The 15,927-nt window shown below is 37.7% G+C and overlaps 1 protein-coding gene across 1 annotated transcript; it reads left to right on the plus strand.

The window, feature by feature from the left end:
* The first annotated feature begins 1,696 nt into the window (after positions 1 to 1,696).
* On the plus strand, positions 1,697 to 7,221 carry LOC122755132 (proline-rich nuclear receptor coactivator 2-like). Its single transcript, XM_044003483.1, is given in 3 exon segments — positions 1,697 to 1,840; positions 6,728 to 6,904; positions 6,907 to 7,221. Coding segments are annotated over 3 exon segments (636 nt in total).
* The last annotated feature ends 8,706 nt before the right edge of the window (positions 7,222 to 15,927 follow it).

The following is a 15,927-nucleotide window of genomic DNA, read 5'->3' on the forward strand; positions in this document are numbered from 1 at the left end:
ATTGGTTCACTGGACTTGAAGGTGGTCTCAAGTTGAGTTCAAAGTCCTTAGCTTCTGAGAACAATACCTTCTTAAGGGCTAGCCAGGTGTGGTTACAACCTAATTAACTTGAAATATGCTAATCAGTAGTCAATCACTCTCACTTAATTCAATCAGTTTAGATTAATCTCCAGGTGAGCCTTTGAATATCTACCAAATCTCATTATTTTCTCATAGGAAGATATCAGAAAATAATGGCCACATTTTTAGCATGCCATAGGGTGAATTGTCTTATAATCTCCTACACTTATCTACTTCTAGAGAATCTCAAATCACCACAGAGAGGGTTCATTGCAGAGAATATTTCACAATTTGCCCATTCCTCTCACCTCCTTTAACCTATTTCACCTCTTTTCTCTGTTTTCTTTTCTATCATTATATTATTTTGACTCACTTCTTCTAGCTATTTCCTATTCCTATTGAGTAATGAAACAACACAGTTAAAGAAAACATGAAAATCCCCTTGGGCCTCCAAATATGGGCCTAGTTCATACCAATTCTAAAACATGATAATAATGATGATAGTGGTGAAGTACTTCACTTTTTGCCTCACCAACTGGGTTACTGTGCCTAGACTATGTTGAATTCTTTTTTTTGCAGGGCAATGGAGGTTAAGTAACTTGCCCAGGGTCACACAGCTAGTAAGTGTCAAGTGTCTGAGGCCAGATTTGAACTCAGGTCCTCCTGAATCCAGGGCCGGTGCTTTATCCACTGCACCACCTAGCTGCCCTCTAGACTATGTTGAATTAATAGGTATAAACAAATGGGATAAGCACTTCTCTGGAAGCACGAGAATAGGCCTACTGGGGATGGTTCCCCTTAGCCAAGCCAAAAATCAAGCTTTCTTTGGAGACCAAATCATGCCTGTAATATAGAACACCAAGATTATTCTAGTGACCTTGGGCTTGAACCAGATGACCTTTAAGATGTCTTCCAAGACTAATATTCTATGATTAATTCATACTTATTACTGTTTCATCAACCCAGCCAAGGGAACCAATCAAGCCCCAAACTGAGCTTCCTGTGGATCTCTCACACTTAGAAGAGACAACAGTAGAAGCATGCTCTATATGGTTATACCCATTGGATTCCTGAAGATTATAATTAACAAAATTTATTCTTTGTTATTTACTTTTTTGGTAGGGTATTATGGTTTTGATTTAAGTACATGCCTGCCCAGCTAAAGTTTAGGGAATTGCATGTTTTCCCACATCTTTGAGTTCTGAATACTGATATTCACTTGTCTCCCCAATCTAAGAGATTTTCAAATATTTTTAGCATGTTAGAAAATCTATGTCAGGCAACATGATGATATATAAACATTACATAAGGATAGGTAATTCACCAATTATAATCTTTATTGGACCACCATGAAACAATGGTTAGGGGTTAGACTTGGAATCAAGAAGAACTTGGTTAAAATACTATATACTTATGAGCAGTATGAACTGGGGCAGTTCTTTAACCTTGTTCTTCAATGGCTTCCTCTGAAAAATAGGGGGTTGAATTCAGTGACCTCTAAGGTCAATTCTAGCTCTAAATCCATGATCTTATGATAGTAATCTTACTCTGGCTCTAATATCCAAATGTCTGGCCATAATCTATTTTTTCCAGAAGTAGGGATGGGAGTATGTTGGAGAAGAACAAACAATAGAAAATGGGCATGTGCTTTGGCAATAGAGCAAGGTTCCCATCACTTAGAAGAGGGCCTGTTAGAAATTCTCACAGCTGGCAGTCATATAAGTTGCCCATTCTAGAACAGAGACTGTGGAACACAGTAAAGACTACTCTTGGGAGAAAGGTAAAGAACTTCTCCTCTTTTCCCTCATTTTCTTTCTCCTCCTCCTCCTCCTCTTCCTCTTTCTCCTCATTGTCCATTTTCTTCCCCTTTTATTTCTCCTCCTTTTTCTTCCTTTCCTCCTTCTCTTCCTTCTGCTTCTCCTATTCTTCCTCAATAGACACTTTCTTGAGGTCCTTCCCAGATCGATGCTGTTATGGGTCCTTTTTTTTGGTAGCTGTAGTGGAAAGTATAAGCAAAAAATGGAAGTGTAGACAGAAAGGGAAGGAAGGATGAAGGGGGAAAGTAGGAACAACATCTGTAAATTCCATATAGATATGGATTTATTACAGAATGATTAAAAATAACTTTAAGTTTAAAAAGCAGGAAACTGAATTTTTGAAAAGGATATTAAAACAGAAGGAAATGACCATCCTTTGTTCCCCAGTTATGAACAAGGACAACAGAAATTTGCATACCCTGTAACTGACGAATGTAACTTCAATGTGTTATAGAGAGGGAAAACTCTTTAGAGTCTGAAGACTTGGGTTTCAATCATGGTTTGAACCTTTCCTAATCATATGACATAAAGAAAATAATTTGGTGTCTCTGTTTTTGTTTTTGGTTTTGGGTTTGTTTTTTTTGTGGGGCAATGAGGGTTAAGTGACTTGCACAGGGTCACACATCTAGTAAGTGTCAAGTATCTGAGGCTGGATTTGAACTCAGGTCCTCCTGAATCCAGGGCCAGTGCTTTATCCACTGTGCCACTTAGCTGCCCCAAATTTCGTTTCTCTGAACCTCAATTTCATCATTGGTAAAAGTTGGGTAAATCCTTGTGCTCTTTGTCTTTGGGGATTGTTGTGAAAAAAGTGCTTTGTAAATATTAAAGCACTGTGGATAAGTGAGTTGTTATTGAGAAGTTCGTTTGATTCTTTATAATTATACTGCTTTGTAATTCCTTCATTTAGAGTCTTCCTCCTGGTATTCTGGTTAGTATTACTTTGTTTATTTACATAAATGTCATGGTCTCACAATAGATTATAAGCTTCCTAAGGACAGAGATGTTTTGGGGTTTTGTCTTTGTATGTTTATACCTACCCTAGTGACTTGTACAAAATAGGCACTTAATAAATGATTGCTGAATTGAATTATGTACTTTGCTAACTAACATATGTAAGGGATTATTTTGTATGTTTTTAAGGAGGGAGATTGAAAGGAAAACTGGTAAGATTTGTGGACATGGATGCATTAAGAAGTCACATTTAGTTTGTGAAAAATTTCTAGAAAACAGGCAGTCAAAATATAGAAAAAGAAAAGAAAAAAATTAATACCTTCATTGAAATGCCTTATATTTCTCTAACATTGAAATGAAATGGTCATATTTCATGCACATTGGAACTCAGATATATAAACAGTATAATATGATATGATATATGATATGATATAATATAATATAATGTAACATATCATTGCTGTCCAGACAATATGTAATGTGCTATTTTGTTCACATCTGTATGATAGATGCCATTCAATATCTTCTTTTTGATTGTGAATAATGAGGGATGAATGAGTTAGTTTGACTATGTGAATTTAAAATAAAACCATGTCTTCTTTATTTTTTATATAACTATGTAAGAACCACACATTTTTCTTATTTAGATAATGGAAAGGAATATGATTTAATTAGCCTTTAAAATTTTTCCTCCAAGGTAGATTACATCCTTCTAAGCCATAAATGCAATGTATTGCCTTTCAAGTCAGAAGACCTGTGTTTTACTCTCAGCTTTGCTACTACCTTTGTGATCTTGGAGAAGTTACCCTGGGTCACAGTTTCTTCTTCTGTAAAATGAGACGGATGAACTAGATGACCTATAAGATCCCTCTGGCCTTAAATCCATCATTCTGGCAAATAAATCCTAATGTGCTACCTAAGGCCCATATAAGTAAAGTGACTTGTCCAGGGTCACATATTGTTGCAGTTGGGTTTTGAATCCTGCCTGACTGAGCCCAGCCCTCTATTCACTAAGCCATGCTATCTCTAGTGTCATTTAATTATTTTAAGTTATTCCAGCATAACATTTCAAAAAATATATACTGGTTTTTGTTTTGTGCCAAACAAAATAATACTTAGATTTAAAGGATTTATTTAGAAATAGTTTCCTAATGAAAAATATTTAATTAACTTCTAAACTTTCTCATTCTTGGGATAGACAGTTTGGTTCTGGTCTTCACCTCATTGAAAAAAACTAGCACTTGCTTGTCCAAGATTATTATTTCATTCTATTTCAACTGTCCATTCACAATTATCCCAGGAATACAAGTTTCTAATTCTGTGTTTTCTCATTTTTCTTGTCTATTCTGTATCAGACTTTTTAGTAATGGGATTTTGAATCAATTTATTTTTCTTGTAATCAATGTAAGATTTCCTTCATCTTATCACAAACAATGCATGGAGTGAGAAAGTCTATCCTTTTGTCAACTTGAAGGACCTGTGATCTTGTCAGTCTGGCTACTCCCTCCACCAATGCATATCCCAACCTCCCTATATGCCTAAATTGTTATAATTGGCTGTGACCAAAATATATCTGCCTGTGTCTAATGTGGTGATAAGTTTTTCCATACTTAGCCAGAATAATCCTCTTATGACAGAGGAAAAATCTCTCCAAGCCCCAAACTGAAACTTTTCCAACCTAGTAAGAACTTCCTTGGCTGTGTAAGTAACTTCTCTCTGCCCTATTTTCATCATCTATAAAACAAGCATGATAATGGTTATGGTATCCAGGCACAGGATTTGTGTGAGACTCAAGTCAGTGAACATGTATGTAAAGTGCTTTGTAAACTTGGAAGTGTCACAGAAATGTTTGGTATTATTCCCTCCAGTGGAATGTCAACAACTCATTTTTCTTCATGTCCCCATTGGCGAGCACAGTATCTGGCAAATCACTGCTTATTTAAATATCTGTGGAGTTGAATGATAAAATATACACCATAATAGGTAGTGAATAGATGAATCTTTGCTATACCTCACAAATCTTTAGGGCTGTATCCTTCATTTCTCTGTAGGAGGCATTACATTCTTCAAAGGTAGAACAAATCAGATATCTGTACCTTCTTCTAACTCTCTCTCTCTCTCTCCATATATATATATATATATATATATATTTGTCACTTAACTCCAATTGCCTCACTAATATATATATACATATATGTATATATGTGTATATATGTGTGTATATACATATACATACATACATATACATACACACACACACACACACACACATATATATATATATATTAGCAAGGCAATTGGAGTTAAGTGACTTGCCCAGGGTCACACAGCTAGTAAGTGTCAAGTGTCTGAGGCCAGATTTGAACTCAGGTATTCCTGACTCCAGGGCCAGTGCTCTATCCACTGTGCCACCTAGCTGCTGTCCTAACTCAATATCTTTTGCTGATGCATTTTAAAAGTTAGTTTCTGCTGCAACAAGGAAAAATGGAATGCTCACATAGTAACTCATGCTTATAAATTCAAAAGAAAAAGAATGCTTGTGATTCATGCGAATAAATCACTGTTAGGGTGAGAAGAGTAAGCAAGATGAAAGCTGTGTCTACATGTGGTCCAAATAGCTAGTTTTTGAGATATTTTTTCTTTTTCAGTGCATCATTTCTGGGATAATGGGCAAAAGGGCAAATAGATAGAATGTTGGGACATAAAAAACCCCAAACCCAAACTCTTAAAAACCCAGAAAATATACCCAATGTTTCTAGATTAGCTGTGATGAATCAACAACCTGGAAAGGACTCAAGGGTGCAAATGTGTGCATGAATAACATGTCAGGATATGCTCTCCACCAGCACCCCACCAAACTTTATTATAGGTGCAAATAAGTACCTGCTCTCTCTCCCAGCTGCCAATATCCTGAGACTAATTCCTTTCCTATGAGGAAGCATAGGAAAAAACTTAGTTGCTGTGACAGAACTAGATGTCCTCAGCGGAATTCTTCAAGGATTATGAGAATCTATAGTCTGTTATTCCACTAGATTTTTTGCCTGGATTCCTAACGGCCATGCTCTTTCCGTTCTTTGGATTTCATCATTGTTGTTCTCCTGGGTCTTTGACTATGTGATAGCTATGTACTGCTATAAGCAGGTACATGTAGCTTTGCGTGCCCTGATATTTTTCTTCTGTGAAAGATGAGGAAAGTAATTTGTAACCTCTATACTATGATATACATGGCAGCTGTTATTATTAAAGAACTGAATAGAGAAAAATGTTAGTTTGTATTACATTTGTATTACAGTTACATGTCACATCCCCTCTAACTCTGTAGAAATAAGGCCTATATGTTAAACTTTTCATCTCTCTCACTATCACACATAATTATCTCTATATGATAGATGTTTTATAAATAATTCCTTAATTTGAATTCCAGAAATGCTTTTCCTTATATCTTAAAACCCTTAGTAAAGGAATTTATAAATAACTAAGTCCATTCAATCAGACTTAGAAGAATATTCAATGAATACACAAAAGCAGATTTAGGGGGCTTTTTACTCCTCTTCAAAAATGGGGTAGAACTGGCCTCCCGCCATTTGTCTGGGGTGACGGAAGGAGGAGGTCGAAGAAGGTGGCTGCTCTGAACACGGTGAGAGCAGCCGGTCTTCGAGCTTCCATCTAGTTGGATCCGGTGCTGTTCTGTGTAGCACGCGCGCTCGCTGGCTCACCGTTTCTCGACGAGGGGCTGCTGCTGTCTCGCGGAGCTTGGAGTAGCAGGGACTTCTCCCCCCAACCTGGGTGCAGAGGAGACTCCGATGTTGAACTCAGCAGATCAGCCCATGAAAACATTCATACTCAGTCATAGAAACAGATCTGGCCAAAATCAACATTTGTTATCCTGGGCCTGACAGCAGGGAAGAGTCTCAGACAAGTGGTGGAAATCTTACAGTCTGCAAAACCGACTGAAAGGTGACATAGAAGCTGGAGATGGGCGGTGGAGAGAGAGATTCAACTTTCCAGTTTCCCAATCTAGAAATATTAGTAAGAACCAACAACAGCAACTTAATAGGCAAAAGAATAACGATCAGCCCCCCCCACCAAGATGAAGATTGTTGCTCACAAGAAGAAAGAAAGAGGACATTGCTATAATTCATCTGCAGCTACACAGCAGGCTGTACACAATGGGGGGAAGAATGGGCATTTCCCAAATAATCCAAATTGGAATTCCAATTTAGTTTTGAAATCCCAAACTAATCAGAACTATGCTGGCGCCAAATTTAGTGAGCCTCCATCACCGAGTGTTCTGCCTAAACCTCCCCGCCACTGGGATCCAGTTTCCTTGAATCCTTCTGATAAAGAAATAATGACCTTTCAACTGAAAACCTTACTTAAAGTCCAGCTGTGATGTGAGAGAATCAGATTGCTGATGTTTAAGTGTTTTTTAGGAGAGGAACAAATCAGTCTTTGTTCCTAAATGTAAAAACTTCATGGTTAGGGAATTTATGTCTTTCATCTATATAAAGCCGCTGGACTGATGATAGTAGGTAATATTTGATGTAAAATTTCATCATGATTGTGTGTTCGTGTGTGTTCACACCTTGCCCTGTGACTAAGGAGATATATGGCAGTTTGAAATCAGTCATTTAGAATGTTTGGACTTGATGTCAATTGTCCTTAATTGAATAGCAGCTCTTCAAGTTTTGAACTTAAATCATGGTTTGAATTTATAAAGGGATTTATGGTATAGACTCTTGGGCTTTTCTTAGTTAGGGAAAGAAATTTATATACTGTGATCATGTTTCTAGGCAAAAACAAGAGTGCAGTGAACATTTAATGTAAGGCAACAGATGACTTGTTCTTTTTGGAAAACAAGCTAAAATCATTTCTATTTCCCTGTGGCTGGGATAAAGGACTGGTTGAACATCAGCCATTTGTAATGGAATAGCAAACTGTACTGCCAAATGGAATGTGAGCTTTTTGGGATAGCCAGATGTGTGATAGGAGCCCTTCCTTGATATGATGAATTAAAGGTTAGATAAGGAAGGTGGTGCTAGTCAACAAGGTGGTCTTGTACTGAAAAGGACTCACTGTGGTTAATGATGACATAACATGGAAGGATTGAGACCTGCTCCATCCCTTAGGGGTTACTGGCTTTTGTAGAAGGGATATTCCTGATTTTCTAGGAACACCTATTCTTTCTCAGTTGCTCCATGGTCAGGAACTACATAGAGGCATCCCCTTAGGTATACACCTGTGGATAAGCAAAAGTATTGTTTATTAGAATGTACCAAAAAGCTCCATAAAGATACTGTAATCTTTATTCGGTATTTGGCATGTAATGAACAGTTTTCAAATGTATTGAGTCACCGAAAACTGGCAAAATTGGTCTAGCATCAAATAGGAGAATCCTTCTAAATTAGGATACAGTTGTAAATGACCTAGGGAAAAGAGAGCCATGTAAATACATGTAAAACTTGTAGCATATGTAAATTTTTTTGCTGGCCTTTCCTGCAAAAAGAGTATTTTTAATACAAAATTGTTGAATGTAAGGCACTGAACTGGAACATGGACTGAACTAAGACATAGCCTGGTTTTAAAGGGATCAAAATATATTTTTTAAACAGGAAGCAGTGTCCTTGCCCTAAGCTGTTTGCCAATGCATATACATGTTTTGTAAACTGTATTGCAAGACACTTCTAACTTAGGACTATTAGGAAAAAACTAGAACTGTGAAAGCTGCTAAGACTCAGAGCAGTGCTCTTATTTTGAACACATAAAGGGATGTTTGGATAAAAAATACTATTAAAGCAGGCCTAATTATTTTTTCAAAACAAAACAAAACAAAACAAAGTCAACAAGGAAGGTGATTTTGATTGAATGACAATCTTTTACCAAAGGGTCCCTTCTCAAACAAAACAAGGTACTCCCTTTGGCCTTTTCCCATCAATGCTTCAAACTAAAGACCAATTACTAAATGATGGATTTAAAAAAAATAAATACAGGTATTATTTTGTAAGATTATGCAGCTAGGATCCATATGAGCACCGATTTTTAAAAATTCTAAATAATACCCTAACAATGAGTAAAAGGGAAAAAAGGGATTTTAAAGTAGTAACTTGTCTAAGAAAATGTCTATCCTTGTTTACAATTTTCTTTATAAAACCGATTGGCATACTGACTGTATTTTACTTTTCTCCAAGGAAAAATAAGAACAGATATCCAATTACATTTGGTGTTTAATCAACTTTTGTGAAGTACTTTAATACATAAATGAATTTAAAACAAAACTGAAAGTAAAATAACTCCCCCCCCCCAAAAAAATGGGGTAGAACTTCTGTTGTAATGAGGGTGTGGGGGCTTAATGAAAGTGCTGACTTGCTTGCCAATTTCCTTGTTTTTCTTCTGGCCATAAGATGATTATGTGGTATCAATTTTGTTGATACTAATAATAAGTTGATTCATAGTCACTGTTATGGCCCAAAGGGCATGTTCCTGGATCTGTTTATTCTTGGTCATATTCAAATAGACATTTTTTGTTTTTGTTTTGTTTTGTTTTGTTTACAAAGTCTCTGTGTCCTGGAGAGAATGTCTCAATAGCACTAGTCATTCTTAATTTCCACAATTTTTGGAGGGGGGGGGGCAATGAGGGTTAAGTGACTTGCTCAGGGTCACACAGCTAATAAATGTCAAGTGGCTGAGGTCATATTTGAACTCATGTCCTCCTGAATCCAGGGCTGGTACTCTATCCACTACACCACCTAGCTGCCCCCTCCACAACAACTTTTGATGGTGATACCAAGTTCAGTCTTTTGGAAATCTAAGACATAATCACATTTGTTGGACTCTTTCTCTACCTCAGCAGATTTCTTCTCAAATATCTCAATAGCTTTTATTAAATTCTACATTTTAGCTCAGGTGACCAGTTGTGGGAAACTTCCCTGAGTTCAACAATGGAATTTTCTCAAATGTATAATTTAGCAGAAAAATCCATTAAAAACCTTCCCCTTTCTGGGGGCAGCTAGGTAGTGCAGTGGATAAAGCACCAGCCTGGATTCAAGGGGACCTGAGTTCAAATTCGACCTCAGACACTTGACACTTACTAGCTATGTGACCTTGGGCAAGTCACTTAACCCTCATTGCTTCGCCAAAACAACAACAACAACAAAAAAAAAACCCAAACCCTTCCCCTTTCTAATCATCATCTTCAATATCCTATGGGCCTTCTCTCTAGGAATCAGTGTTTTCTGACCACCCTAAGATACAATATTGCAAAGGACAAGACATGTATCATAGCTTTATTACAGCATCTTACTCAAGTTATAAAATTAAAACATTGGTTGAATAATTAAACAATTTATGAGAGGAATAGCTTATAGTAATGATCTCTACTATAGGTTCATTCTTTATTTTTGTAATGGGAGGGGTCAATAATTTAATAATAGGATCAAGAGAGAGGGTCTTGGGTCTCCTCCAAAGGGAAACTCCCAGAAGTCTCTAGAGTGTCGAGTTGGATATAAGGACATGATAGAGACTGTCTACTCCTCTCATGTCTCCCAGAATCTTTTTCTTCAGTAACTTGGAGTTGGCATCTTCTCTCTCTCACAAAGTCTTTTGCTTAGAGAGTCCCCAAAGTGGGAACTGGCAGAGAACACAGTTTCTCTGTCTCTGTTTCAAGTCACTCAAGGCCCTATAGGATCAATCAATCAGACAGTAATGAACATCTATTCAATGCTCACTATGCATCAGACACAAGAAATACATATACAACCAGAAAGAAAGTCGATACCTGTCCTCAAGGAGCTTGTGGGAAGCTGAAAAGGAGGGAGGGACAAAGGTACTCTGCTCTGGGGCATGGCAGAGAAAGTTGAGAGTGCAATTTGGAGAAGACAAACTGCTCAGCCTCAGCACTCTCCTTAAATGAAGATTATAGGAGGAACCATCCAGTTAGAGGGAGAGGACACAGGGGCAGAGAATATTGGACAATACAGGCATTTCACATGAACTGTCTGTTAGTTGTAGGAGCCAAAAGCTACACTGGTGTATTTCTGAATTTGCATATTGTCTTTTTCCTTTGTTGCAAACTATAGAAAATGTTTTCTTGTTTTCTGGAGGGTGTGGAATCACGAGGTAAAAATCTGGGACCAAAAACATGTAACTAGGTCTCAAGTGCCGGAGGTCTCTGAGCCAAGATGGATCAAGGACACAGCAAGATTCCCCCAGTGTCACTTCCTTGAGATAGCAGGCTTCTGCCAGTCTAGGACGACCATGGATCAGCACCTTGAAGAGCCACAGGCCACAGTGTGGCTGTGCAGTCCGATATGGGAGCCGCAACGAAGACAACGGAAAACTGCGCTCTCTGTTGCCCGTTGATTCCTGCATCTCATTCGTTTTTCTTCCTCCAGAGCTTGGAGGCCCATCTCAGCTGTGCACAAGATGCTCCTGAGTACTGAATTCCATCGGGCGCAGTCCTTGGCCATCTCCTCCCAGCTGCCGATCTCTATTCCCAGAGCCCTCAAGACTCGTTTGCATACATCTCTGTAGCGAAGCTGGGGGCATCCAGCAGGTCTTTGGCTTGAGGCTAACTCGCCATAGAGTAGGTCTTTAGGAATGCGCCCGTCTTGCATGCGGTGCACATGACTGAGCCAGCGCAGCTGTCTTTCTTTCAGTAGTGTGTAGATGCTCAGAAGTTGCGCACATTGGAGCACTTCTGTGTTGGTGATCCTATCTGACCAAGATATGCCAAAGATGCTCTGAAGGCAGTGCACGTGAAAGCTGTTAAGCTTCTTCTCTTGTCTACTGTATGTAGTCCATGTTTCCCTGCCATACAGTAAGGTACTCAGGACCCATGCTCTATAGATGGCAAATTTCCTTGAGATACAGTTCAATAAAAAGAAAAGATTAGAAAGAAGTCCTAGGTAAGCATCTAGGGGGTTCCAAGCATGTAGAGGGTTCCAAGGAAAACAGTGCAAGAAGTTTGGACTAGATGTTTTCAAAGGTCCCTTTATGATAACGAACCTATGATTATGTCACTTTAGTTTAAATTATATAGCACAAAACTTTTCAAAGAAAAAAAGTACCCAAAGCAAAATTAATCTCATTTATCCAGTTAAATGTTCAATATTATTATATTCTTAGTTGTTCTATCTATCCAGCCTATAAGATATCAATATATTTAAAGACTCATATCTGAAACTGTATTTGTCTTGAAAATTGTTTTAATTTCAGCAAGAGCACTTTTTCATATTTGTTGGTCTCCCCAAACTTTTTCCCCTCTTCTCCCAAGGATGATCCAGTTTTGAGTGGTGAGTTTTCTGTGAGGAAATTCCATCAAGAATTCTGAAGAACTCTTAAAGGCAGAGGGATCATTTGATTCACTGATGAATTCAATAATAGTGAGAAAGACTTCAGTAAATTCTTTTCCTTTGCTGGTTAAAATTCTCTTCTACAATGAAAGACTTTTTAGCAAGTAGCTACATAAAACTCTTCCTGTCCCTTTCTGACAATGTAATATTCAAGCCTTTATTTGATTTACAAAATCTCATATGGTTCAAATTTTGCCACTGATGCTTACCTGTATAATCTTGGGCAAATTACTTAGTCCCTAGGTTCTTTATCTGTAAAAATGAAATGGCTGGAATAGATGGATTCTAATCTACCTTTTAGCTCTATATTTCCTTTGAGTCTATGAGCCTTTGAACCTATTGCTAGGGAACCAACTTGCAGAACACACCAGATGGTGATGATCAAAATTTTAGGATAGGAGAGGATAAAAATCTCTCACTGTCTTCTACACACATCTCCATGTAGAACATACCTTTTGCAACTTCAGATACAGCTTCATTCTGCATCCCCCCCTTTTTAATTTTACTAACACTTGTTTGCTCAGTATCTTTGAATATTTTCCTTTTTTAATTAAATTTTTCTTTTGCTGGGCAATGAGGGTTAAGTGACTTGTCCAGGGTCACACAGCTAGTACGTGTCAAGTGTCTGAGGTCAGATTTGAATTCAGGTCCTCCTGATCCAGGGCCTGTGCTTATCCACTGTACCACCTAGCTGCCTCCAATTTTTGAATATTTTTCAAAGCTTTATTATGTGTTTCTTTTCTGTCTCCTCTAGTAATTTTCCTTCGTCTAGGTTCTAGAAGATATTTTCTGTAATGTGACACAATGAAACAGAAACTAAGAGCTTTATAGGGCTAAATAAAGTAAGAAAAGTTCATTGGTCATAGTTATCAAAGGGTGCCTTGCTCATGCCAGCTCTTAAGCACCCTGCACTGAAAAGTATTTCAGTTCCTGCCTCACTGCCACCTGTAAACTTAGTGTATTTTGAATTTATGGGAATGGGCAAATAGAGAACGTTATGATTTGAAAGTGTCTCAACAGGCCCAGGGTCAGGGCTTGCTGCCAGTTTTCTAAGTCAAGTTGTAAAACCTTACTTCACTCCATTGCCAAATCTAATATGCCTGCCTAGAAGAGTGAACTCTAAGATCATGGCCTACAAAGCTTCACTGTTTGAGTCCTATAGATTATCATATATAATATTGCTTCTTTAAATATATACCTTCATGGCAGCAGTGCAATGGTGTGGTCATGCTATCCAGAACTATCTAAAGAGCTAAATCTTAGGAAACTAAGAAATTTCTTTTTTTTGTTTTAGGCCTTCAAATAGTGAACATCACCATCTCTCCTGATCTAAAGGACTCTCTGGCTATATTTTTGCTATTTAATTGAACCACTTTCTGTGGCAGGACATAATTTATCATATCTAATGAGTTATATTTTACTCTTTACAATATAACCATAATATTTGTTTGACCTCAATATTCAAATATGCAGCCAAAATTTACCACTAGAATTTATTCCATCATTGGTAATGACGCAGAAAAGGTATGGTTCCACCCAACTAAGGGAAGAGAGGAGGAATCCTGGCACATAGTCTATTCCCCAATGGTTTGATGTCCCTATGTAAACAAAAAAAGGAAAAAGAGGAAGAAAGTAGATTACAGATCAGCAAGAGGGAGTTTCAGTCATCACAAGGAAGAACCACACGTTCTACTAAGGGAAAATATGGAATCTATATGGAATCTGTATCTGTGGGGAGTTTGTGGAAAAAAGAAAGATAATCGTTTTTGCAAAAAAGTTTATGCATCATCTGGTCTTGTGCCAGGGCTTGGACCAGACAACTCTTGAGCTTCTCTCCAGCTCTATAGTGGAAGTTCAAGAGTTCAAACAAAGACAAAGGGTACAGAAATAAGGCTTAGAAGTGATAAAGGGCATTTATGACTGTCATTTGTAAACTCCTCAGTGAGATTTATTAAAACTCTTGGGGCAGCTAGGTGGCACAGTGGATAGAGCACCGGCCCTGGAGTCAGGAGGACCTGAGTTCAAATCCAGACTCAGACACTTGACACTTACTAGCTGTGTGACCCTGGGCAAGTCACTTAAACCCCATTGCCCCACAAAAAAACCCAAAAAACCAAAAAAACAAAAACTCTTGGGGCAGCTAGGTGGCACAGTGGATAGAGCACTGGCCCTGGAGTCAGGAGGACCTGAGTTCCAATATGGACTCAGACACTTGACACTTACTAGCTGTGTGACCTTGGGCAAGTCACTTAACCCCAATTGCCTCACACAAAAAAACCAAAAAAATTTTTTTTGGTTTTTTGATAGGTATGTGAATTGGAGAAATGGAGCAAAATTTCTGAAAAGGGAATTAAGTTAGAAGGAAATGGAGATACTTTGCATTTCAGGTATGGTTGGTTGACATTGGTAGATAATATGACAGAGAAAAAGAGCCTCATCATTTCACCTGTTGTGAGAACACCGTTTAAGAGTAGATGATTTGGTCTTGAGTCCAGACTAATTTAAAAGTCATTTGACTTTCTAGATGACCTTTACCTTCCATAATCTCAGCTCCTCATCTATAAAATAGTAGTAATAATAATAATAATAATAATTCCTAGAGTGTTAAGTAGAAAAACAGTAAATTTTTGAGTGTGGCATGCAGGTGAGTAATTATCATTTTCAGAAGACTAGATTTGATTCCTTACAGTTTACTGATGTGAAGTTTTGTGGTGGAGGGAGCCTTTTTGATGGATCAATTTTTTTAAATCTTTGATCAGCTTTAAAAAATATTTGTGAAAATCTCTAGAAAATAGACTTTGAGAGAATGAAAAATGAATCCTCCCCTCCTGAACTGTCAAAATTCCAGAAAATAAGAAAATATAGCCAATATCACCATTTAGATGCTGTCATGAAAATTTCTAAATCTGACGAAGGAAAGAAACAGCCAAGTCTCCAAGCCATGGAAAATAGGTTTATTGAGAGAAGGTTCCAGTCTCATAATAAAGCCAGTCAGTCAGGGGTAGGACTTGAAAGACTCCAAGGTTGGGGCTCCACAGGGCTTTATACCCCCACAGGGTTTACTAATTTTAGATAATCTCTCAATTTGCAAGCATAGGTTGATCATCCAAATTTGCTATTAACCACTTGCTTGCTATTAACAGGGAATATCACAATCTGCAAACTGTCATTGCTAAACACTTACTACTGTGATATAATAGATGATAGCTAGAAGCTACAGATCATGCCTAGAGATGGTTATTTGTGGGGAAGTTGCTGATCATCTGACATTGCTAATCAGAATATCATTGCTAATCATATGGGATTAAATGAGCTCTACTGTATCTTTTTTATCTAATCCATTATTATTAACTTAATCTACTAATAAAATATCTAAATATAGTAAATCACAATTTTTAGTTGATATACTGATTATTACCATAATGAAATCTCTTATAACTAAGGGGTGGGGAAAGTCTCACTCACAATGCCTTGACTTATTGTAGAACAGTGGTTCCTGTCCTGATGTCCAAACCATGCTATGCACTATTATATCCATATCTATCTGTATTATAAGTAGACTTCTCTGCAATACTGGAGTATTCTCCCTGGATTATAACCACAAAAGAATGAAAAAAAGTTATTTTTCATCATTAGAAGTTCAGCCTCAGGGAGGAGTGCTTTCTGGTTGTTAGTTAGGTCAGGCTAACGGGACCAGTGGGAAAGCTGTTGGAGTCCCTGTAGACAGTTCAGGCCAAGAAATAGTCAGA

This window comes from Dromiciops gliroides, chromosome 4 (genome assembly GCF_019393635.1).
Source record: "Dromiciops gliroides isolate mDroGli1 chromosome 4, mDroGli1.pri, whole genome shotgun sequence".
Classification (NCBI taxonomy): domain Eukaryota; kingdom Metazoa; phylum Chordata; class Mammalia; order Microbiotheria; family Microbiotheriidae; genus Dromiciops; species Dromiciops gliroides.